This window comes from Jatropha curcas, chromosome 10 (genome assembly GCF_041381405.1).
Source record: "Jatropha curcas cultivar XTBG-Jc1 chromosome 10, XTBG_Jcur_1.0, whole genome shotgun sequence".
NCBI lineage: Eukaryota > Viridiplantae > Streptophyta > Magnoliopsida > Malpighiales > Euphorbiaceae > Jatropha > Jatropha curcas.
In genome coordinates, this window is record NC_143160.1 from 21,431,674 (window position 1) to 21,455,558 (window position 23,885).

The 23,885-nt window shown below is 29.9% G+C and overlaps 1 protein-coding gene across 1 annotated transcript; it reads left to right on the plus strand.

Annotated features, from left to right (window-relative positions):
- The first annotated feature begins 575 nt into the window (after window positions 1-575).
- Window positions 576-3,938, plus strand: LOC149493257 (putative polygalacturonase At3g15720). The gene is made up of 8 exons (XM_089715597.1): window positions 576-751; window positions 909-1,046; window positions 1,501-1,650; window positions 1,756-1,782; window positions 2,141-2,348; window positions 2,658-2,739; window positions 3,274-3,382; window positions 3,460-3,938. Exons 1-8 carry the CDS (start codon window positions 635-637, stop codon window positions 3,823-3,825), a joined length of 1,197 nt encoding a protein of 398 aa, XP_089571723.1. The 5' UTR covers window positions 576-634; the 3' UTR covers window positions 3,826-3,938.
- The last annotated feature ends 19,947 nt before the right edge of the window (window positions 3,939-23,885 follow it).

Below are 23,885 nucleotides of genomic sequence, written 5' to 3' on the forward strand. Positions count from 1 at the left end.
TTCAATCCCAGAAATTATTTTCCAAATTCGACTTATTATAATTGAGAATGCAAAGATAGTTGGAGTTAAAATTTATCAATATAAAGTATAGCAATTAATTATTAAGATTTCCTTAAAAATGATATCCAACCCATCATCTTCGGCATCCACAGAAGAAGCTAGTCAAGAAAAGGAAATACAGAATCTTACTAAACTTAAACTTTTTCCAAATAGTCAAAAATGGAAAAAAAATAAATAATATTATTTCTTGTTTTTTTCACTGTAATTTATATATATAATCTTAGTATGTAATTAGTGTCGTAAAAAATGGCATTATATAGTATATTACCTTTTAAAATTATCAAAATTTGGAACATTAACTCAAAATGTTGAATCAGTAATTAGTGTCTTAAATTAAGGAATCAATCAGTTTCCATATTCTTGGTAAAGATATTATTATTATTATTACCATTTGGGTAAGAAATTAAATATTTAGACCCTAAAATAATTATATTTCTGCTATTACCTTACATATATAGACGACACCATTTTTTTATTCCTTCATATATAAATTTTTCTCTGTTCTTTGCGTTAGTTTATGTATAAACTGGAGAATTACTGAGTTAAAGATATAGTGATATTGTTTTATTACATCATGGCACAAGTCCTTACTGTAACAATTTTGTCTTTCTTTTGGATTGTTACAGCAAGTAGTAGTTTTAATGTTCTTGACTATGGAGCTATTGGTGATGGTAAAACTGACAATTCACAGGTACATATCCCTTTCGTCACTTCTTCTTTCGGTTGATTCATTTTTATGTTAATATTTTCCATTTCTTTTTCTAATTCAGAAACCTATATATTAGTTATAATTATTTTTATGATTTTTTGTGAAGCAAATTAATGTTTTGATGTATGTATTTTAATAGGCTGTCCTGAGAGCATGGGAAGATTTGTGTGGAGCAACTAGAGGAACTCCAACCCTAATAGTACCAGCTGGTGGGACATTCTTATTGAAGCCTGTTAGATTTCAAGGGCCTTGCAAGTCCAAAAATCTTCACATTCAGGTCAAATTCCATTTGCATTTTTTATTTTTTTATTTTTTGGGTAAATCCATCCAAACAAATTAAAACGATTGGTCCAATTTAATTCAATTCAAGTTTAAAAAAATTTTGGTTTATACTAATTTTCATATAAAAAATTAACATTTTCTTTATTTTAAAAACCGAATTGATTTCTTCTAAAAAAAAAAAAAAACCAAATTGATTTAACGAGAAAGTAAGTCAAAATAAAAAAAAAAAATCAAATCAAACCGGGATTAACTATTGACAATTTGGTTTGATTCGTTTGTTTTTATGAAATTCAGTTTTATTTAATTTGTACTAGGTCGGTTTATTTTACACTGAAATACCTAAATATGACAGATATATGGATAGAGAAAGAGAAAATTCAGTTTTTCTGCTTTTTTTTTTTTTTTTAAAAAAAATCAGTTTATTATTATCTGGTGGATTACATTTACAGATTCAAGGGACCATTGTTGCATCCAACAACATTAATGCATGGGGTAAAGACAAAGGTAGTTGGCTTCAGTTTTCAGATGTTAATGGTCTCATCATAGATGGAGGAGGTCAAATTGATGGCCAAGGAGGTCTTTGGTGGAAATTTTGCAAAGTGAGTGCATTTACCCACAAATGCTTGCTTGTTTCCTTTCATTTCTTATTTTCTTTTTCAGTTCTTTCCCTTATTTAAAATGTGAAATTCATTATTTGCTTTCAGGAGGATAAAGGCTGCTCGAGACCCACAGTAAGATTACTTATATTTTACTAATTATTTTTAATTATCTTCGTTCGAAATCAGTTAAAAAACCCAATATAAATTATCAATGAGAGGTCAAAAAAAACTTTATGCTCTACCCTCCTGGAAAGGAGGGCTAAAAACTTTTATCCTCTAAGAGAATAAATTAAAAAAAATCCAATATAAATTAAAAATAAATCAATTTCAATTTCAATTCAATTGAAGTGTTACAAAATTTTGATTTATTCGATTTTGGCCGGTTTGGACACTCATAATTCTGAGTTGTTTTTCTTGAAATTATTTTGATATGATTGTCTGTCATTTAAATTAATATATGGTTTGGTTACATAGAATCAATTCTGTGCAGGCTCTAAGTTTCCACAACTGCAATGGTCTCCAACTAAGTGGACTTAAGCATCTGAACAGCCAAAGGAATCACATAAGCATAAATGGATGCTCTGATGTCAATCTGTTTCACCTCTATATTACGGCACCTCAAGACAGTCCTAACACTGATGGGATCGATATCTCTGCTTCAACTCATATTAACATCCGAAACTCCGTTATTAGAACCGGTCAATAAATTTTTTATTTTCTTTATTTTCCATCTCCTGATGAAACTATCATTTGTTTTCATTTGCTTGAGAAGCTCATTTTTATCTGATTGTTGGACTGGACAAAACCTGTGTATTTGTGAATAAAATTACAAATTTTTTTAAAAAATTTTAGCCTTCCTGGCTTTGAACCAAGATCGTACTGGATTTGATTGGTTCTGAACCTTTACGAGATGTAAAATAACCAAAAAAGAGTGTTATTTCTAAATAATTTGATTGCATCTCTTATTTATATTATTTTCTTCTTCTTTTTTTTTTTTTCTCAAACAGGTGATGATTGTATTGCAATCAATGGTTTCTCTTCTTATATCAACATTTCTGGTATCAGTTGTGGACCAGGCCATGGAATAAGGTTTGCTCTATAGTATATAAATTATTGACTAAACCATTTTTCAGATCACTATATGATACCGCTTCCATTAGCAAGATAATCCTAACTAATGCACCAATTTTCAATTTCTAATTGAGAACCAGAATAAATCGATTCAATTTGTGCGGTTTTGGATAATTGTTCTAGAAATTTGATTACTAATCAGTTTGAGCATATAAAACCGTTTGATTTTCGATACTTAATTCGGTTTTTACTATATATAATTAACTGAATATATTTTAAGCCCAAAAGCTAATTTGGTTTGAAAAAGTTGAATATAAATTGAACCGGATTGATTTAATTTGGATTGGTTATTACACCATTTGATTCAAATTTAGATACCATGAATGCATATTTGGATGGAATAAAAATGAACTAATTCGGTTTGGTTAACCGAATGATCACTCCTAATCCTAACCCCATAATAACCCGAGCTTGTATTTCTTTCTTCCTTTTCCCATGGCACTTCTATATTATATATGCATATTTCATTAGATAACAGAGCCTTGTGTGCAGTGTTGGAAGCCTGGGAAAGAATGGAGCTTATGAAACAGTAGAAGAAGTACATGTGCAAAATTGTACCTTCAAAGGAACTCAAAATGGTGTCAGGATAAAGACATGGCAGGTAACAAAAGAACAAACATAGCGTAACTACATTTTCTATCACATTTATAAAATGATACATCTTTTTATTTTTCACAGGGCGGAGCAGGATATGCCAGAAAGATAACATTTGACAACATCATACTAATAGCTTCCCAAAACCCCATTATTATTGATCAGAATTACTTTTGTCGTTTTCCGTATTCGGCAGAGTCATCAAATGTATATATCAGTGATGTTACTTACCGGAATATTAGAGGGTCTTCTTCAGTTGAAAGAGCAATCGATTTGAACTGCGGAAGAAAGAGAGGTTGCACCAACATTGTCATGGATGACATTGAAATAGTTCCTTCTTCTCCTGGAATGCACTTGCATGCCTTCTGCAATAATGCTTATGGAATTTCTACTTTGGCTTCTCCGACAGTGCCTTGCCTGTCCAACAAATTTTTAGACTTTTTCCCTTGATGTTGCTCTAGTATTTACTAGTCATATTACTGCTAGAATCTAAATTTTTTCTTTTTTCAACTAGTAAATGCAATAAGCACCAAATGTTCATTAATAATAAAGAATAAATAACTTATGAAGTGCAATCTTAACTGCAAAAAGCCTTCGCTTCGTCGAATGCGCATTGCTTTTGATATTTAAAAGCGTTAGAATATTCTACTTGTCCCTGCGGTTTAGCGCTTAAGCGAATACCTCTTGCGCTACATTGGTTTGACAATACAGAGTAGATATATCAGAAATAACAATTATGAATCTCAGTTCATGGAGCAGGTCTCATGCTTCTAGAATCTGCATCATTCTAAGCACATTCAGCCAGCCTGGTTGCACATCAACCAAGCTAGAACCACTCTCATGGCGATATGTTACAAAATTTATTGAAACTACTTGGTGATCAATGGCAAAAGAAGATTGGCTTAAATCTGCCAATGCTCATGGATTATAAACCATGTGTATTGGAGATTTGCCCAGTCCACGTGGAAAGGGCATTTGCATAGACCCGAGGTGAAGAGTAGAAACTACGTCTGGCTACTAGTCAGTTTTAAGAGTTAGACACCAACCGATATAAAAAAAAAAAAAAAAATTGGCAAAAGAAGATTGAGCTAAATCAGTGTTATCAATCCAAGTAGCTCACAACTGTATCATTGGAAGCTCCACCAAAAGTCCAAATCCTTGACTAGAATATAAGCATAGTTATCAAAAAGGCCAAAGTGTATTAAGGCAAAAATGAGTCCTCGAGTTTCCTAAGGCGCACATGCATATTTGAGTACCAAAAGGAACAAAAGAAATATAATAAGATGGTTTTTAACAGGAAAAATAATTTTTAACAGTAACTGAAGTAATAAAAACAAAATTTTTTTAATGAAATTTTTTTAACGAAATTATTAATAGTAACCGAAGCAATCTAGTAACTTCTGTCCCAATAGGTCCATTTCTTGGCAGGCCTTCCAGATGCAAAGCATTTAGCACCTGAAAAAAAAGGGCTAAAGTTAAGCGCAGTAAAGAAAATTCAAAAATTATTGTTTAGGTAACATATTAATTAAATTATCTTGGTTCTTAAAACCATTTCTAAAACTAAGAAAAATCGATAATAAAAACATTATCTTCAAAATAAATATATTAATTATTATAGCAAGAATAAGTGTAATAAGTAACAAACACGTACATGCACAAATCAAATACATAAATAAATAATATAAAGGAGTACCGGTGCCATGAAGGCCACAGCAAATGGTTGAAGTCATGCATGAACAAATATATAAAAAAAAAAGAACTTTTATTTATATACATTATTACTTGTTTTAAACACGGAAAATTGCAGAATATTCAATTTATATTGCAGATTGAAGTCGCCAAGTAGAAATTGTTTTCAATAGATATTGCAGTGATGAGAGTATATATTATATAACTTTGTCTAATATTACCTAGTATTTTTGCTACAACTTTATACCTAATCTTGAATTATTAGTATTTGTTTATCAATTAGGTATAGTTGATGTGAATTTTGTGAATAAATGCTATGTAATTTAGGATTTTCTAGAGCTGTAGATGTCTAAATGTCGTGCTAAAAGAGCCATTGGAAAGATAAAACATATATCTACAACTTCCATGAAGGGCTAAAAGTAAAACATGAACATTTTGTGAGTTAAAAGCAGCAATAAAATCGGATTGCAAAGTCAGACTCAAGCTGGATTTTATGTCAGAACCAGTTTGGATTTTTAGCCCATAACTTGGGCTGTAGAACTTGGATTTAGGCAAGGTTAGCCTTACTAGAAAGCTGAGAGGAAGAGCAATGTTCTGTATGAAGGGGTTAGAGGCTGATTTGATGAGGAAGCCATTCAAAAACTGCCATAAATTTAGTAGAAGAAATCTCTAAACCTCTACAAGAAAAAATACTTACAGTAACATTTTTATTACAACATTTTTTGCAAGCATTGCTTGAAATTGTAACACCTGCCGCCTAGTCCTGAGAGACCCATTGGTGAATTCCACATTCAGTGTCTGAGAAACTGTCTTAACTTACATATAAATCATATTATTCCTATGATGAATTAGAAGTAATTGAGTATTCACAAGTTTAGCGAGTATTAAATTTTAAATTTTAATTTCTTCTTTTTTTTTTTTTTTGAAAAATAGTTTGGGTAAAATCCTACAGAAAAACTGCAAGAGTTTCCCTTTCAAAAACTGAGCTCGCCAAACATGTAAATATAAAACACTCCCAAGTTACAGCTCCAAACTCCCAACAACTCCAAATAAACAACACAATACAACAACACTTCTATAACTTTAAAACAATGTAACTCCTCAATAGCATTTGAATGATCATCAATTAAATGCATTCATTATATATATCAAGTCCTTATGTTCTTAATCATGCCAACTATCTTAAAAATATTTTATATCCAATCGTTAAATAAAATCTCATGCTTATCTCCAAATAAATAAACCAAATAATTTATAATTACATGCTTAGGTTATAATTCAAATAACATAATCTCCAAAAATGTAATAATTATACATGTCATAATTCTTAATTACATCAAACTAATTCTACCACTACTAAAATAGTCTCTTTTGTCCTGAAACTACTCTTCTGATCTTCAAATAGCAACTCTAGTCTCCAACCTGCGCGTGATAAAAATCAACAGGCTGAGTATGAAACTCAGTGGTGCTCATAAATGACAAACTTACCAATGTTGTGATGGCAACACACTTAAAACCTAAATTTTTATCAAAAGATTTACAATCATAAAATCATTAACTCTTCAACATACGTTTACATTTATAGCAAAAGAAATATCAAAGAAATTTATACTTAATAACATAAATAATTTAATTCTTTCAAGTCATAAATTCATTACTTGAACATTTATTACACCAATACACATACTATTTATTTTAAAACCATGTACCAAAATATCATGCTTTGAAAATTCATTTGATAACATAATCACTTATTTTCAAACTAAGGTTTACTAAAATAATAGAATCCCATTCATTTAATTGCCTTACAAATATTTTCCTAGGGCTCGCATACACTTAGGAAAAAGAGAAGCAGATAGGTTTCCATAGCTTATTCATATTAGGTCGCCAACTTATTCATAATGGCCTTAGATCCCCATCTTATCCATATTGGCCTTAGGTCGCCAACTTATTTATGATGGCCTTAGGTCGCCATTTTATTCATATTGGCCTTAGGTCGCCAACTTATTCATAATAAAATCAAATCATGCACCAAATTCACACCAAGTATATTAGAACCCAAAATCCTTGTTTTAATTCTTAAATTATAACACTTCTCATAAAACTTGTCTTATTCTTTAGTCCTCTTGAAATCATAATATAAGCTTACTTCAGAACTTAAGTAACTCATGAAAACTTCATAATTAAACATAATTACTTAACATAGGAAATTTCTCAAAATTTCATTTCCTTTCGTCTTCTTAAAATCATAATGAAAACTTAATGTAACGCCCTGTTTTTTCTGTGTTTCAATAGTAGTTTACCGGCCTGTGAATAGTACCACCGTTCCGAAAGTTGGTATTATTTTTGGTCCGGAAAAATTATTACTTATGTTTTATATTTTATTTAACATTTTTGGAGCATGTATGCATGGTTTTTATGGGTAGAAAGTAAGTAATGAATATTTTTGGAGAATTTAGAGAAGTTGTGAATAGTGAATTATGGTGTTATATTAAGTAAGGAAATTTGAGGAATTATTTTTTTTTATGGAGTAAATTAGAAAGTTTTGTGGAGATAAATAATATTTTGAAGGAATTTAATTTGGAGAATATTTGTAGTGACTTAGATTACTAGTGACTTAATCCTAGCCATCCAATTTGGAGAAAAGACCAAAACACCCTTTAGTTGCTTTATTAAAGGCAACCATCAATTATTGTTTTTCCTTCTTCTTCTTTCCCGACACGTCTCCTTCTTCTTCTTCTTCTTCTTCTTCAATTCTTACTTAGTAAACACATCAAATTCACCCCATCCAACTTGATTTAAGTAAGAAATCTTAGAGAGTGAAGCAAGAGAAGTAATATTTGGTGACTAATTTCAAGGAATTTGGTGATTTTACCACTTGGGTCAAGTAAGTGATTTTATGATAAGTTAATTATTTTTGGGTTTAGAGTTTTCTTTTAGCATATACATGCTTAATCATGCTCCAATTACTTCTTTTCTTTGTTTTCTTTGTTTGATTTTGAGTTTCTTACATGTAGAGGGTGGAGAGCCTTCTACCAAGGATAAGGGCAAGACCAAAGCTTGAGAAGCTTTGATTCAAGCTTGTTAAAGCTTGTTTTGAAGGTTAGTGCTTATAAACACACTTACCTTACTCAAATTTTTGAGTTTGTGCCTTTATGCTATCATGTGTATCTTTTGGGATTTTGTATGAAATGATTGATTTGTTGAATTTTGGTTGCAATTACATGCTCTTGGATGATGTTTGATGAGTATGTATGGTGTGGTAGACATTTCTACCTTGTATCTTTGTTGTTCATGTTCCTTGCATGGTTAAAGTAAGCTAAATTTGGGAAAAACGTGTTTTTGAGTGAGATGAAGGACCATTTTTCGATCCTTTCTAAATTCCATTTGTGTCTGAGTCCTTCATAAAAGGTGTAGGTCTACCTCTTAGCTTTCCAACCCATCCTCTTGTGTCCAATTTGGAGATACATAGCTCAACTTATGGCTGAAACACCCAAACTGACTCTGTCTGTGTCGGGCCACATGCATCACTCAATTGAGTGCCCATTTTGACCACTTTAATGACAAAATTAGGTTCTGAGTTCTTCACAAACGTTGTTTCCCTGTGACTTGAGACTTCTCTTATTCTGGATTGGTTTAATTTGAGTGTTTGGTTAAATAGGAATTCAATAAACATTTGACTTGGTTCTGCTGAATCAAGTCTGATCTATTGGTCTGTGTTTTGAGCTTTTGTTTGCTATCTTATCGATGGATCTGGGCTATGGTCCCTTCATAATATTTGTAGCAGTTTTTCTTATCTTTCTAATGAATCTAATTTCAGTCAATTTGGAGACCCATAACTCAAGTTATGTTTTAAAAACCCAGCAAAGGTCAAGTTTATGAAAATGCTGAAAATTTCTTGATATATGTACTTTTATACTATATTAAGTATATATAGCTATTTGAAATATTTCTTTTGAAGAATGTGGTAATTTTTGTAAGTTGTAAGTTGAGATATTTTGAAATGATGGGTATTCAGTAATGAAGTGTTTTGATTAAGAATTTTGAATAAGTAATAAAGTCCTTTGTGAAAGAATGATTTTGATTTGGGCTCTACTATGCATGATTGAAATGTGGTATGATGAGATTGATTTGGTTATACGAAGCTATGATCATATGCTAGGGTTATCAGCCCTTATAAATAGGTGGACGCGCTTATTTGTGTGATGGGGTGGCGCTTTCATAGGTCACGATTGTGTGAGGGGGGTGGCGCTTTCATAGGCCACGATTGTGTTATGGGGGTGGCGCTAACATAGGCCAAGATCAAATCTGCTTATATTCATTCTGTATTAGTACGAGCCTTAACTAAAAAGAGTGAAATTTTATTTTTGCTATAAAAGAATGACTACATATTTAAACTTATAATCTTCTTATTGCTTTCACAGTGTTTTCACTACATTAATGCAATTTCGGTATTTATATAATTAAAGCACTTGCGAGATTTGCCTTGGCTATTTCTTGTTATTTTACTTGTTGGTTATTTAGCACCACTGAGTCATCCACTCAGCGCGTTGATTTTTATCACGCGCAGGTTGGAGATTGTGCTTGCTGCTTAAAGACCTGAAGAGTAGCATCAGAGCTGAAGAGATATTTTGGTAGTTGATTAGTATTTTATGTAACTAAGAATTATGGCATGTATAAATAGTACATTTTTTGGAGACTATATTATTTAATTTATGACTTAAGCATGTTATTGTAAATTCTGTTGGTATACATATATTGGGAGATAAATAGAAGTTAATATGTTTACATGAATGTATTGAATTGATGAATATTAAAATGTTATTGAGGACTTATGTAGTTATGAAATTATAGAAGTGCTATTGTGTTGTTATTGGAGTTTGATGGGGTTCGGAGATTGAATTTGGGAGTGCTTTGTAGTCATATGTTTGGCAACTTCTATTTTTAGGGGAAACTCTTGCAGTTTTTCTGTAGGACTCTCCCAAAGCATTTTCAAAAAAATATATTATTACTTGCTAAACTTGTGAATACTAAGTCACTTCTAATTCATAATATGATTGTATGATTTCTATGTAGGTTAGGACGGTGCCTCCGGAACCGAATGTGGCATCCACCGTCGGGTCTTTCGGGATCGAGCGGCAGGTGTTACACTTAAGTTAAGCTTAAGTAAATCATGAAATTTCTTACTTAAGAGTTAATTGCTTATCATAGGAAAAATTTCTCTTAAACTCATTTTCTTTTAAAACTTATCTTAAAGTCATAATAAGACTTATTATGAATAAAACCTTTCAATTAAATCATATTTTCCTTATGCAATTCAAAGCACATATAGGGGTGGCCATATTACGATTCCAGGAACCGGAATCGGTGGTTCGAACCGATCCCGAACCGTAACCGGAATCGAAACCAGAACCGGATATTTTCGGTTCGGTTTCTATTCCAATATCCGGTTCTGGTTCCGATTCCAGTTTTGTTGGAACCGCCAACCGGCGGTTCTACAAACTGGTCGGAACCCAATGGAACCACCGGTTTGAACCGGTTCAAACCGGCGGTTCTAGCCGTTTGAAACTGTCAGATTGTTTTTAAAAATTTTGTTGTAAAATCTCTTAATTACCCCTCCCAACAACCATAAACGGCTAGTTTCAAGGGTATTTTTGGAAAAATAATTTTTTGGATTTATTATAAATACCTCATTTCATTTCATTTACAAATTCCTCACAAAAAAATCTCTACTCTCTCTACACTATACCACACTCTACTCTATATTATTCTTCTCTACTCTACAATCTCTCTTATTATTCTCTCTAAATTTTTTTATTCAATTTTCCAAATTATATCTTATTATCATATAATGGCAAGTGGAGGAAACTCAAATTCTAGTAAGGGCAAGGGAAAGATTGGAGAAACACAATATCCATCTATCCCTACAAACGACATCTTTGATTTCACTCCCAACCAATTTAATTTTGAGGGATATCCAAATGAAAATTTGGAAATTCCAACTCAAGAATCTAAATTTAATAATGAGCAATTACAAGAAGAGGAAGAGCAAGAGCAAGAGCAACGTGCACAAATTGTTGGAAGAGCAAGACAAAGTTCTGACATATTCGCCATTCATTTCACGAAAAAATTCAAAGGTGAGAAAATGTTTGATGTAATTTGCAATTATTGTGGAAAATCTTATAAATTTAAACAAGCGGGCGACTATGGATCATTTTGGAAGCATTTGGAGACAAAACATCTAATAAAAATAGGAGTTGATCGGTCTCAAACACAAATTTCCGGGTACGCATCTTCTAACCTTTCTTTATTTAAATATTCTGAAAAAAATACAAAAAGAAGAATTAGCAAAAATGATTTCTTTGGAACATTTATCTTTTAGTTTTGGTGAAAAAGTAGGTTTTAATAATTATTGTCAAAAAGTTTTAAATCCTTCTGCTAAAAGAGTGCCAAGAAATACTGTAAAACGAACTATTATTTCTTTATATAATAAAGGAAAAAAAAGAGTTAGAGCTTTTATTTTCTCAAATGAAAATTCGTGTTTCAATTTATTGTGATATTTGGAGTGATCATTGGCAAATGCATTCTTACATGGGCATTAAATGTCATTGGATTGATGATGATTGGAAAATTCAAAAAAGAATTATTGCATTTCGTGCTTTTGATGATAAACATACTGCAAATAATATTTATAGAATAATTGTTTCAATTTTAGATGAATATAAGTTGACAAAAAAAATTTTTTCAATTTCATTTGATAATGCTTCTGCTAATACTAAATCAATTATTGAACTTAAAAATATTTGTGAACCAAATATTGGTGAAAAATTTTTTCATATAAGATGTGCATGCCATGTTTTAAATTTATGTGTACAAGATGGTTTAAAAATTCTTGAATCTTTTATTTCTCCAATTAAAAAAGCTATTTTATATTTATGGGGACATCCCCAAGTGATGAAAAGTTGGGCTAAATTTTGTAAGGAAAATAATAAAAGCCAAAACGTTTTCCAAGGGATGTCCCAACTTGTTGGAATTCAACATATGAATTATTAAACGAGGCTTTTTCTTATAAAGAATTATTATGCTTTTTTGTTACTAATAATATTGAAAATATTAATTTATATCCACAAAATTGTGATATTTGTGTAAAAATTTTAGATATTTTAAAAATTTTTAATGATGCTACCTATAAGAAAACACCCAAATTAAACCAATCCAAATCCAGGGAAGTCTTAAGATACATGGAAAGAATTTTCCTAAAGAACTCAGAACATAATATTGCCATTATGGTGGTCAAAATGGGCACTTAATTCAGAGATGCATATGGCCCAGCATAATAGAGTCAGTTTGGGTGTTTTAGCCATAAGTTGAGCTATATGTATCCAAATTGGACACAAGAGGATGGGTTGGAAAGCTAAGAAGTAGATCTAAAACTATCATGAAGAGCTCAGACACATATGGAGAATAAAAAGAATCGAAAAATAGTCCTCAATCACACGCAATAACACAATTTCCCAAATTTCAGCTTACTTAAATTATGAAAAAGAACATGAAAGACAAAAGATACAAGGTAGAGATTTCTACCACATACTAAACTCATCAAAAATCACCCAAGAGCATGTTTATACAACCAAAGTTCAACAATTCAATCATTTCATACAAAATCCCCAAATATACACATAATAGCATAAATGCACAAAATCAAAAATTGAAGGTAAGTATGTTTATGAACACTAACCTTAAAAACAAGCTTGGATTAAAGTTTCCTGAGCCTTAACTTTGCCATTCTCCTTAGTAGAAGGTTTCCCCAACCTTTGGCTCAAGTAGTAATTCCCCAAATTTCTTGAAATTGGTCACCAAAATTCACTTCTCAAGCTTTAATCTCTAGGATTTATTACTTAAATCAAGTTGGATGGGGTAAATTCGGTGGATTTAGCAAGTAGAAGATGAAGAAAAACAAAAAGAAGAAGCAGAGGAAGTTGGCGTTAAAAATGAAGATGAAGAAGAAGAAGAAGAAGAAAAGTGTTGCTCAAGAATTGAAAGTTGAGCTTTATAATGTGATTGAATGGTGTTTAGGTCTTTTCCCACAATTGGATGGCTAAGATTAAGTCAAGTTGGATGGGGTAAATTTGGTGGATTTAGCAAGTAGAAGATGAAGAAAAACAAAAAGAAGAAGCAGAGTAAGTTGGCGTTAAAAATGAAGAAGAAGAAGAAGAAGAAGAAGAAGAAAAGTGTTGCTCAATAATTGAAAGTTGACCTTTATAATGTGATTGAATGGTGTTTAGGTCTTTTCCCATAATTGGATGGCTAAGATTAAGTCAATAGTAATCTCACCTAATGTCTAAAAATATTCTCCAATTAAATTCCTTCAAAATTTTATTTTCTCCACAAAATTCTTAAATTTACTCCATAAAAATAACTTTCAAATTTTCTTAATTAATATAACACCATAATTTACTGTTCACTAATTATCTAAATTCTCCAAAAATATTCTTTACTTACTTTCTACCCATAAAAATCATGTATGCATACTCCAAAAATATTAAATAAAATATAAAACATAAATAGTAATTTCTTCGGACCAAAATAATACTAATTTTTGGACCGGATAGACCGGTGGTACTATTCACAAACTGTTAGACTACTATTTTAGACTTAGAAAAAAAATGGGGCATTACATAAATAGATAAAGTAACATTTTGAAAAGTGTTACTCCCTCCGTTCTTTTTATATAGGAAAATTTTCTATTTAAGTGTTCTTTTTATATAGAAAATTTTGTCTAATTTGGTAACTTTGGGAACCAAGCCAACGTAAAAAGTCTATCTTATCTTTGTTTTAGTCCTTTGCAAAGCTTTTAGTGTTCGAGATTATCAAGATAGTGGGAGACAAAGGTATATATGAGCATTTAATGTGAATAAATTTTGGAGAATAGTTTGTTTACATCAATTTGCATTGAAAAAAAAAAGTGCTCGTGTAGGTTATATGAGCACTAATTAACATGGAGTTTGAATAGAAAATACCCATAAAATTTTTAAGTTGACCACATTGAAAGGAATTCTCACGGACTTTACCGAATATTTAAAGTATGTTTTCAATAACCAAAGGCAATTGGAAAATTAAATAATTACAAATTTTCATATTTTCACGTAACTTTTCCGAATAGTGGACAAAAATAAATTTCTCTCCACAGGTCAAAGTATAAACTTCATTTTTGCAATAATTTGTATTCCCTTCATTCCAACAAAATATTTTAAAGTCTCATTAAAGATTGAAACATAATTTAAGGTATACATTGATATTAGAGGAGGAATAAATGAGATATTATGGGTAAATTAAGAAAAAAAGACAAAAAAAATTGGTTTAACTAATTTCTTAATCTTAGTGAAAAAATTAGTTGTTCCTATACAAAAAGATCGGAGGGAGTATTATATGTTTTTGTCTATTGTTATATTTATTTGATATTCATCATAATGTTAGTATGTCTTTTTATCTACCATTACATTTATTATAATTGTAGTTAAAAAGAACACATATTGTAATATTTACTTATGAATTTAGAAATATTCATCTAATTGTCACTTTAATTTATTTTATTGTGACATTTATACCAAGAACTAATTTTATCTTGATATTAAATATGCAATTGTAACATGCAAAATTTTAATTCCAAAGCCTTTGAATTTAATTTAACTATAAATATGACATATTTATATATTGTAAGTACTTTGCAATTTTATAATAAAAATATAACTCCAAAATTATTTTCATACTATTTTATTAAATAAATAAATAAATAAACAATTAATTTTAAATTATGAATTAATTACAATAAGACTCGGCATACCAATTTTTTCATGTATTTATAGACTTATATTTTAACTAATATAAATTTTCGAAAAAAAAAAAAAGTCGTTGCTAGGATTTGATCAATCGTTCTCCAAGATGAACTTGCTAATTTTAAACCACGAAGCTATAAGACACCTAGGCCAATGTTTTAAAACATCTGATAAAATTTTTATACATCGAATAACTAAAATTTTCTTCGAAAGAAAAAAAAAAACCAGTTTGGCAATCTATTTTCCTAATATATATATATATATATATATATATATATATATATATATATATATATATATATATATATATATATATATATATACCAACAAAAGGACCGTTTAATTACTCAGACTCAGATATCAAGTTGATTTTATAGGTTATAAATTAATAAACATATCATACATATTAAAACCTATATAAGCATGAACTAAACAACGATCATTATCAATATACATATTAATTAAAATATCATTAATATATATGTCTAATAATATACTATTATCAATAGGATTTATAATCATATAAATCATTACTATTATCTTGGTACGTAGCGTTGTAGCACAAGGTTTCCCTTGTTTATCAAGTGCAATGATAAACACCAGGAGGTTATGTGTTTCCAGCTGATATACCAAAGATTTTTAATTTGAATAGTATTTGTTTAAAGATGCACAGTATATGTTTTAATCTGAACAGTAAGTGAACAGTCTATGTTTATGAACATACAAGAATGATATTTCTGATGTGGAAGATCACACTAAGGTGCAACCACAGAGCATACTTATACAACAATCAAAACTCAAATCAATTTAATATTTATCAATTAACTCAACCAATTTTAATTAATTATATTTTAATTAAGGTTGAGGGTTCCTGCATCCTTAGCCTGGGATCCCCAGAACTAAGTCAGAGTGTGGAGGGAGAAGAGAATGAAGCCTTTAACAGGGCTTTAATAAGTAGCAATTTATATTTACTAAAATAAATAATTGAAATAACAAAATAGTATTACAATATTTAAATACAAAATTTAAACTTTAAATGATAAACTTAAACTAGTTTTAACTTACAAGAATTTTAAGACTTTCCACTTGTAATCCTTTACAATCGAACTAGGAAAGGAGGGAGATAGTTTAGGGAGAGAATAACTACTCCTATGTTGAAGTATATACTATATTATGAGTTTACAATCGATGCCTTCACAAGGGGAAAAGGCTCCCTTAAATAAAATTTTTGGAATCTTTACTATTTAATTTTACTGTTGGTGAACAGTAGTTTCTGTCGGAGAATCTCTACTGTTTGCTTTTACTGTTGGTGAACAGTAGTCTCTGTCGAAGAATCTCTACTGTTTGCTTTTACTGTTGGTGAACAGTAGTCTCTATCGGAGAATCTCTATTGTTTGCTTTTACTGTTGGTGAACAGTAGTCTCTGTCGAAGAATCTCTACTGTTTGCTTTTACTGTTCCAAGTTGACCTTTACTGTTGGCGAGAGGACCTTTACTGTTGCTGAGTTGGCTTTTTACTAAAAACTTGTGTGTCGCTTTGATTGGGTGTTTTACAAAGAGTGAAGGAATAAGGTTCCTTCTGCCTGTTTACAATGATTCAGAATAAGATGAGGACGATGATGTGTCCTTCTTTTTCTTTCTTAGCTTTTCTTTTCTTTTTATTTTTTCTTTCTGTTTTAACTTCTTTTTTCTTTCTTTTTCTTTTTTACCTGCTTTACTTTGGATTTTTATGATATCGCTGTCATCACTTTCTTCACTAGATGAACTAGATGATGAGGATGATGGTAAAACGATTTTACCCTTGCTTTTATGGTGTGTAGTGTTTGAAGATTTACTGGAGGATGCACTTTGGGCTTTACTGGTGGATGGTTTTATGGGCTGATTTGAACTGGTTGAGAGTTGTTCAGACATCTCTTGACAGATCAATCTATATTCTTCTGCTGTTTTGGCTGCAGCTAACCGGGCCTGACATTGGGCTTTTTGGATACCAAACTGGGGGTTATCCTGAATAGCTAATGTATGGGCATAGGTTAAAGCTGGTTTAGATGGGCTGGATAATTTATTGCGGATCCATTGACTAATTTTATGTTCAGTGGTGGAATTCTTGAATGATCCCCACCATTTTATTTTATGTCTTTTTATTATCATGGGAATTTGGCTTCCTGGAACATACTGATAATCAAAATACCATTGATATACCCATGGAGTGAAGAAAGTCATACAATAATACATCAAAGAAGGAATATGAACTTCTTCAGGCTTAGGTTTATAATGGGTTTTAAAGAACTGGTACAAATAATGGATATCATGAGGAATGATTTCCTCGGATATTCCTTTAAATTGCCACCATCGTTTAAACCAATTTGGGATTTTTAAATCAGTGCGTATATTTTGATCAAAATATATTAACCATGAATGAGTAGTGGTGGGATTTTGAAGACAAAATATTGTATCCCACGCTTTTTTATAATCAAAATAATTATAACTCATATTATATTTATGTAATCCTTTAAATTTTACTGGCGTTACTAAAGAAGATACGGGCCAATCCTTAGGATGGATGACGCGTTTTATTTTTATAGAAGAATAAGAAATTATTCCATTTTTATCAAAAGTATGTTTGATGTTTACTGATTCAGCATCTAATAATATATTATTATAATAGGCCTGAGGTTTTGACAAATCTGTTGGCATAAAAAACCAATTCTCAGGATAATAATTTTTTATAATTTGCCAAGGATTAGTATGATTATAACCATCCTCAACTTCGATTTCAAAATCAAATAAATTTTTATCAAACCATTTATGTATATTACCAGTAGATTTATATTGGATTTTTGGCAAATCCACAGCCATCAACGGATTTGATAACTCTTTACTGTCTACCGTTTGAGACAGAGTAGCCGTATCATGAGCGGATACGATCGCTTTAGATTTAGAAGACATACCTGGGTCCTTTGTGGAAGAGGATGCCATTCCCTGCAGTGCTTTAATTACTTCAGGAGATTGAGAAAGTTCCTCAATCCATTTTTTAAGGTCTTTAGAAGAAGTGGGTTTAGTGTTTAAGGTTTTACTAAGATCTTCAGATTGCTCAGAAAGAGCTTTAGTTGGGGAGCCTGAATCTTGTTTAATTTCTTTCCCTTTATCCTTCTTTCTTCCCATCGTTCTGTAAGAATTCTCTAGTTAGAAAGTCTGGAATATTATTATCATTACCTTTAATATATTCTATGTCAAATTCAAAAATACTTAAAAGGGCTTGCTATCGAGCAAAAATTTGTTTAGAGGCAAGGTTTTGGACATCTTTCTGCAAAACTTCTTTTGCAGATTTACAATCAATACGAAGTAAAAATTTTTGATTTAAAAGATCAAATTGAAATTTATTTATACAAATAACAATACTTAAAATTTCTTTTTTAATGGTAGAATAATTTAATTGAGTTGAAGTCCAATGACCTGAAGTATATTGGATTATTCTTTCTTTACTATTAATTTTTTGTTTTAAAATGCCGCCATAACCAATATTAGAAGCATCAGTTTCAACAATTTTAAAAGCATTAGGATCAGGAATATATAAGTAAGGGATTTCTTTTACTAATGATTTTATCTTTTTTACTAGTTGAGTATGCTGAGTTGTCCAAGGACCAGCATTTTTACAAAGTCTATTATGTAAAGGTTTTATCATGCAATTTAAATTTGGATAAAAATCAATTACATAATTTAAACAACCAAGAAAACGTTGTAATTGGGGTTTATTAGAAATTTCATCAGGAAATTTTTCACCAAAAACAAGTGCTCTTTCTATAGGTTGAATCTTACCTTGTTCTATATGATGTCCTAAAAATCTTATTTTAGTTTTAAACAAATCCATTTTAGCTTTACTTAATGCTAAACCATTTTTCTCGATGATCATACAAAATGTTTTTAAATGTTTAAAATGATCTTCTAGAGTTGTACTAAATATAAGCACATCATCAATATAAACAATACAAAATTTATAACATGGGTTAAAAATATCATTCATGATCCTCTGAAATTCAGAAGGAGCATTTTTTAATCCAAAAGGCATTACATTCCATTCGTATTGACCAAATGGAACGGTAAATGCTGTTTTATATCTGTCGTTAGGGTCAATTTGAATCTGCCAATAGCCAGATTTCATATCAAATTTACTAAAAATATTTGCATTATAGAGTTGCTTTAATAGATCTTTTTTATTTGGAATAGGATATCTAATCCATTTTAAAGCTGTATTTAATGGTTTATAATTTATTACTAATCTGGGAGCACCTCGTTCTATTTCAGCGTTTTTATTCACATAAAAAGCTGCACAAGACCATGGGCTTCTAGATTAGAAATTAATTTTTTATTAAGTAAATCTTGAATTTCATTTTTACAATGGTCAATCAATTCAGGACTCATCTGAATTGGTCTAGCTTTAGTTTTAATGGTTTTTTCATCAAAATCTTTTTCATATGGTAAGTCCACTATGTGTTGTTTACGATCCCAAAAAGCATGTGGATGGTCAGCACATAATTTGTTTTCCATAAAATTTTTTAGAGTTGAGATTTTATTTTGGATATCATCAGAATTTAATTGGTTTTTAATTCTATTTAAACATGCATTATTTTTCAAATCTTTTAAGTTTTCTTCTTTAGATTTGATTAAAGAATTTATTTCTAACATTTTAATAGAATGAGCTTTTAACAAATTTAATTGTTTCTTTTTAGGTTTTTCCGTAAATTCCAATTGAGCTTTGCAATTTTTTATTTTAAATTTAATACAATCCTCTTTTACTGAATATGGTGTGATGAGATTTATAAATGGAGTGCCTAATATTACCATATAATTTATCAGAGGTGAAAGTAAAAATACTGTGTTTATTTCTAAGGCTTGATCTATTATTATTGCATCTGTTTTTCCTATAATTTCAAGTTTAGATTTGTTGGCTGTACTTAATTTTTCACTAGTTTTTAACCAATATCTTTTAGGAACTAGATCAGATTTTATACAGTTTAAATCTGCACCTGTGTCAAAGAGTGCAATCGCATTTATCACAAAATCATTTATTTGAATGTTTATTTTTACTAAATATTTTCGTGAAGTGATTTCTTGTAATAAATTGAGAAAATTACAGTCTATATCTTCATCTAATTCGTTTATTTTTAAACTACTCTCTGGTTCATCTTCTGCTGAGGAAGAACTAGAAATAAGTTGGGATTCTAGTATTTTTATTTTTTTAGAGTTTTGTTGAAGTTGGGTTTTTAATTCTTTTACTTCATTTTTTAGCATCTTAATTTCTTTATATAATTTTTTAGTAGATTCATTCTCATCGACCTTTTCAGGTTTATTTTTATTTAATATGGTAGTTAAATCATAAGTTTTAGACTGAATTTTAGGAGTAATATTTTTTATGTCATCTTCGTCTTCAAAACTTTTTATAAGTTTTTTAAGAAGTTTAGCTCTAGTTTCTTGATCTTCAATTCCATTAACTACTGTTAATAAATTACTTTGATCTTTAGTTAACATGTTTAAAGAAAATTTTGATGAACTGGAAGAACTTGTAGTAGTTCCTAATTCATCAATTTGATTTTCACTTTCATTAATATCAGATTCCGAAGAATCCGAATCAATATATAATTCATAAATTTTATTTAAAACATTATCTTCTAAATTTAATTCATGTAATCTTTTATTTAATTTACAAAATTTTGATGTATGCCCTTTTTTACCGCAATTGTAACAAGTCAAATTTTTATAAGAATTTTTAGTTATAGATTTAGAAGGTTGTTTATTTTTGTTTCTATAAGAAGATTTTGTTCTCTTTTTACTATAAAATTTATCTTGACTAGGTGTAGATCTATATTGTTTTTTAGAGTATTGATTTCTATAATATTTTTTAGGTTTATTAGTTTTAGAACATTGGCCCTCACATTTCTGTGGAGAAGTTATACTATAGTCAAATTGTTTACAAAAAGATCCTAATTCTTTTTTAGTTTTCTGCATTTCATATTTTATCTTTCTTTGAAGTTTTAGATCATGACATATTTGTAAACCTTCCTTTTGAATTATACTAATTAATTGTCCATAGGTTAATTTACTATAGGGTATAGGTTGGCCATGTTGTTGTTTAATATGATTTCTAACCTTTTCTCCCAAGAAATAAGGTAATCCAGCTAAAAACTTTTCTTTCCAAAAGCTTTGATTAGAGTCTTCTCTTAACATTAATCTAGTGAGAAAAGTCGTTTTATAATGTTGAAAATCACCTAAATGTTTACATTTTAAATTACTAAGTAACTCTGCATTTTTATCTTTTACGTGAGATGGATCTCCTATAAAATGAAGTGAAATAGTGAGAATTAAGGATGACACTGCATCTTGAATTACTTCACCATTTTCATCATATATAGGATCACCTTCATCATCTATTTGAATTGAATTTAGGATTTCTAAATGTTGTTGGTCAGTGAGATGATAATCCCACCATCCTTTAAGTTGGCCGGTAAATCCAGCAATTAAGATTTCTGCTATAGCCTTATCAGAAATGATTGACTGTGTTTTATAAGCATTTGCAGCCATTGTCATTTGTTGTAAAATACTTAAGATATTATATTCACTTAAACCATCTATGTTCCATTCATAAATTGTTGAAGCATTATATTTAAATTGAGATATAGTATTAGGTTTATCAACAATTCCTAAGTCTGGTGCCCTATTTACTATTTCTCTATGATGATTTATCGGATTGATTTCAAATTGTTTAATATTTTCTGAGTCAGGTTCACTAACATCAGAGTTGGTGTTTTCTTCTATCATATTTACAGATGCTTGAGGAGTCTCAGGAGCTACTTGTTGAATAGTCGCAGAACTAACCTGAATTCTACTTAATTGATCTTTTAATTTATTTACAAATTCTTTTTTACTTGACTGAGAAATTTAGTAAGGTTTAAACATGTGAGATTTTACTATTTCTTTACCTTTTATATTTTCCATAACTAAAGGTTTATCTTCGAGCATATGTTCTATACGTTTTAATTGTGAGTTTAAACAAATTAAACTTGCATTACTAAAATTATTTTATTCAATTACCTTTTTATTTACATCATTATCTTGAGCAATTTTATAAGGTGCACAAATAATTTCATTATCTTGATATTTTAATTTACTAATTGTTTTAGGAGGAAAATCACTTTTTATGGTTTGTTCATTTACTATCCATTCTGGTCTTTTATCCCTAACAGTGATTGGATTTAAACTTTTATCAGATTGTTGAACTAGTTCATACCAATCAAAGAATTTAATATCAGTTTGGTTATGTATCTTATATTCTAAATATTCAAGTTTTAATTCTTCAAAAGTATAAGTTTTTAATATGGTTTTCATTTTTAATAAATTTTTTATTTTAGAAATTTCTTTTATTAGATCTTTTTCAATATCATCTTTACTAAGAACATTTAATTCTCTATTTATTTCACTAACGTTTTCAGTAATAGCTGAAGCTGTTGGTGATTCTGGTGATGAGTTTACTAAGTTTGATTGTTGATTAACATAATTATCTACAGGGTTATAAACTGCCTGTGGAATAGAATTACTATAATCAACACCTTTCATTTTATTTGGAATGTCCGAGGTAGAATACCTTGGTTTTACTATGGTTTGAATAATGGGTTTACTTTCAGGTTCTTTATATTTAGCATAAATTACAGAAGGTATGGATGAACTAGGTTTATCATTTTCATCTGTTGTAACAGAGGAAGATGACCCTGTATGCCTCATACTTTGACTGCGATTAAATTTTAAAGTTACTTTACCATCTTCAAATTGTTCAATTTTTTGCAAATTGACATTTGGTTTTATTTGGTCAATAACTGGAGGAGTTACAACCCCCTCTAAAATCCATTCATCTGGAAGTGTTATATCTTTCCATTGGATGGTTTTAGGAATTACTGTGTTTGTTTTAGTCAGGTCTGTTTGAAGAAATCTGGTTTCACCAATTTTAGGTTGTAATTTATATTTAGTACCAAAAGCTGAATTCATTGCCTTATAATGAATTTTATAAATTAAAGCTATAGGAATCGATCCTTGCTTCATTTTATAATTATGAGTTTTAATTTCCAACACTATACTTTCTAAAATGTTTAAATCATTTAATGAGACAGTCATATCTGGATAGATCTCAAAGGAGATTGGTCCTTCGCTTAAGCTAGTCTCAACTGATCCTAATAAAGAATCTTGAAAATTTAAAAATCTAGCATCTCTTACTACTGCAAGAATACTAGTATTTAATCCTTCTCTGGTTAAAGGTTTTATTCCAACTTGAATTAATCCTATATGAATATATTTATATTTTTTACTTTTATGATGTTGCAAAGTTTTAGAAGACAAAAGAGTTATACGCTCAAAAGGTTTACTTAATTGAAAATCTCTTTCTTCGGTTTTAATAACATAATCAGTTTTAAATAAATTAAATTTAGAAATTTTATAAATTTGTTCTTTATCAACTTTAGGTATTTCCCATTCATCAATAGCTTTACTAAAATCCTGTAAAATTAATTCATTTCTATTTATTACCCTTTTAATTTCTGAGTTATCTGAGTCTTCAGATCTATTACTACTAGCCAATCTACATAATAAAGGATCCATTTTATTAGATAGCATAGATTTTAATGACAATGGTTCGGTTATACTAAACACCAAAGGAATCCGGTTATGATATCTCAAGAATTCGGCCAGGTTATACCCTTCAATTGCCCTACCAATCGGGACTTACACACGGGTTCAAAATAGGCCACTTACTGTATCTGATATCTCAAATGGAACCTAGATGTATAGTTCAGTTGAACCATATCAAGACAACCTATGATATATTATAAATTGGAGTCTTTATATGTATACCGATTAGCAGATCTAAATCGTTAGGCTCTGATACCAACAAAAGGACCGTTTAATTACTCAGACTCAGATATCAAGTTGATTTTATAGTTTATAA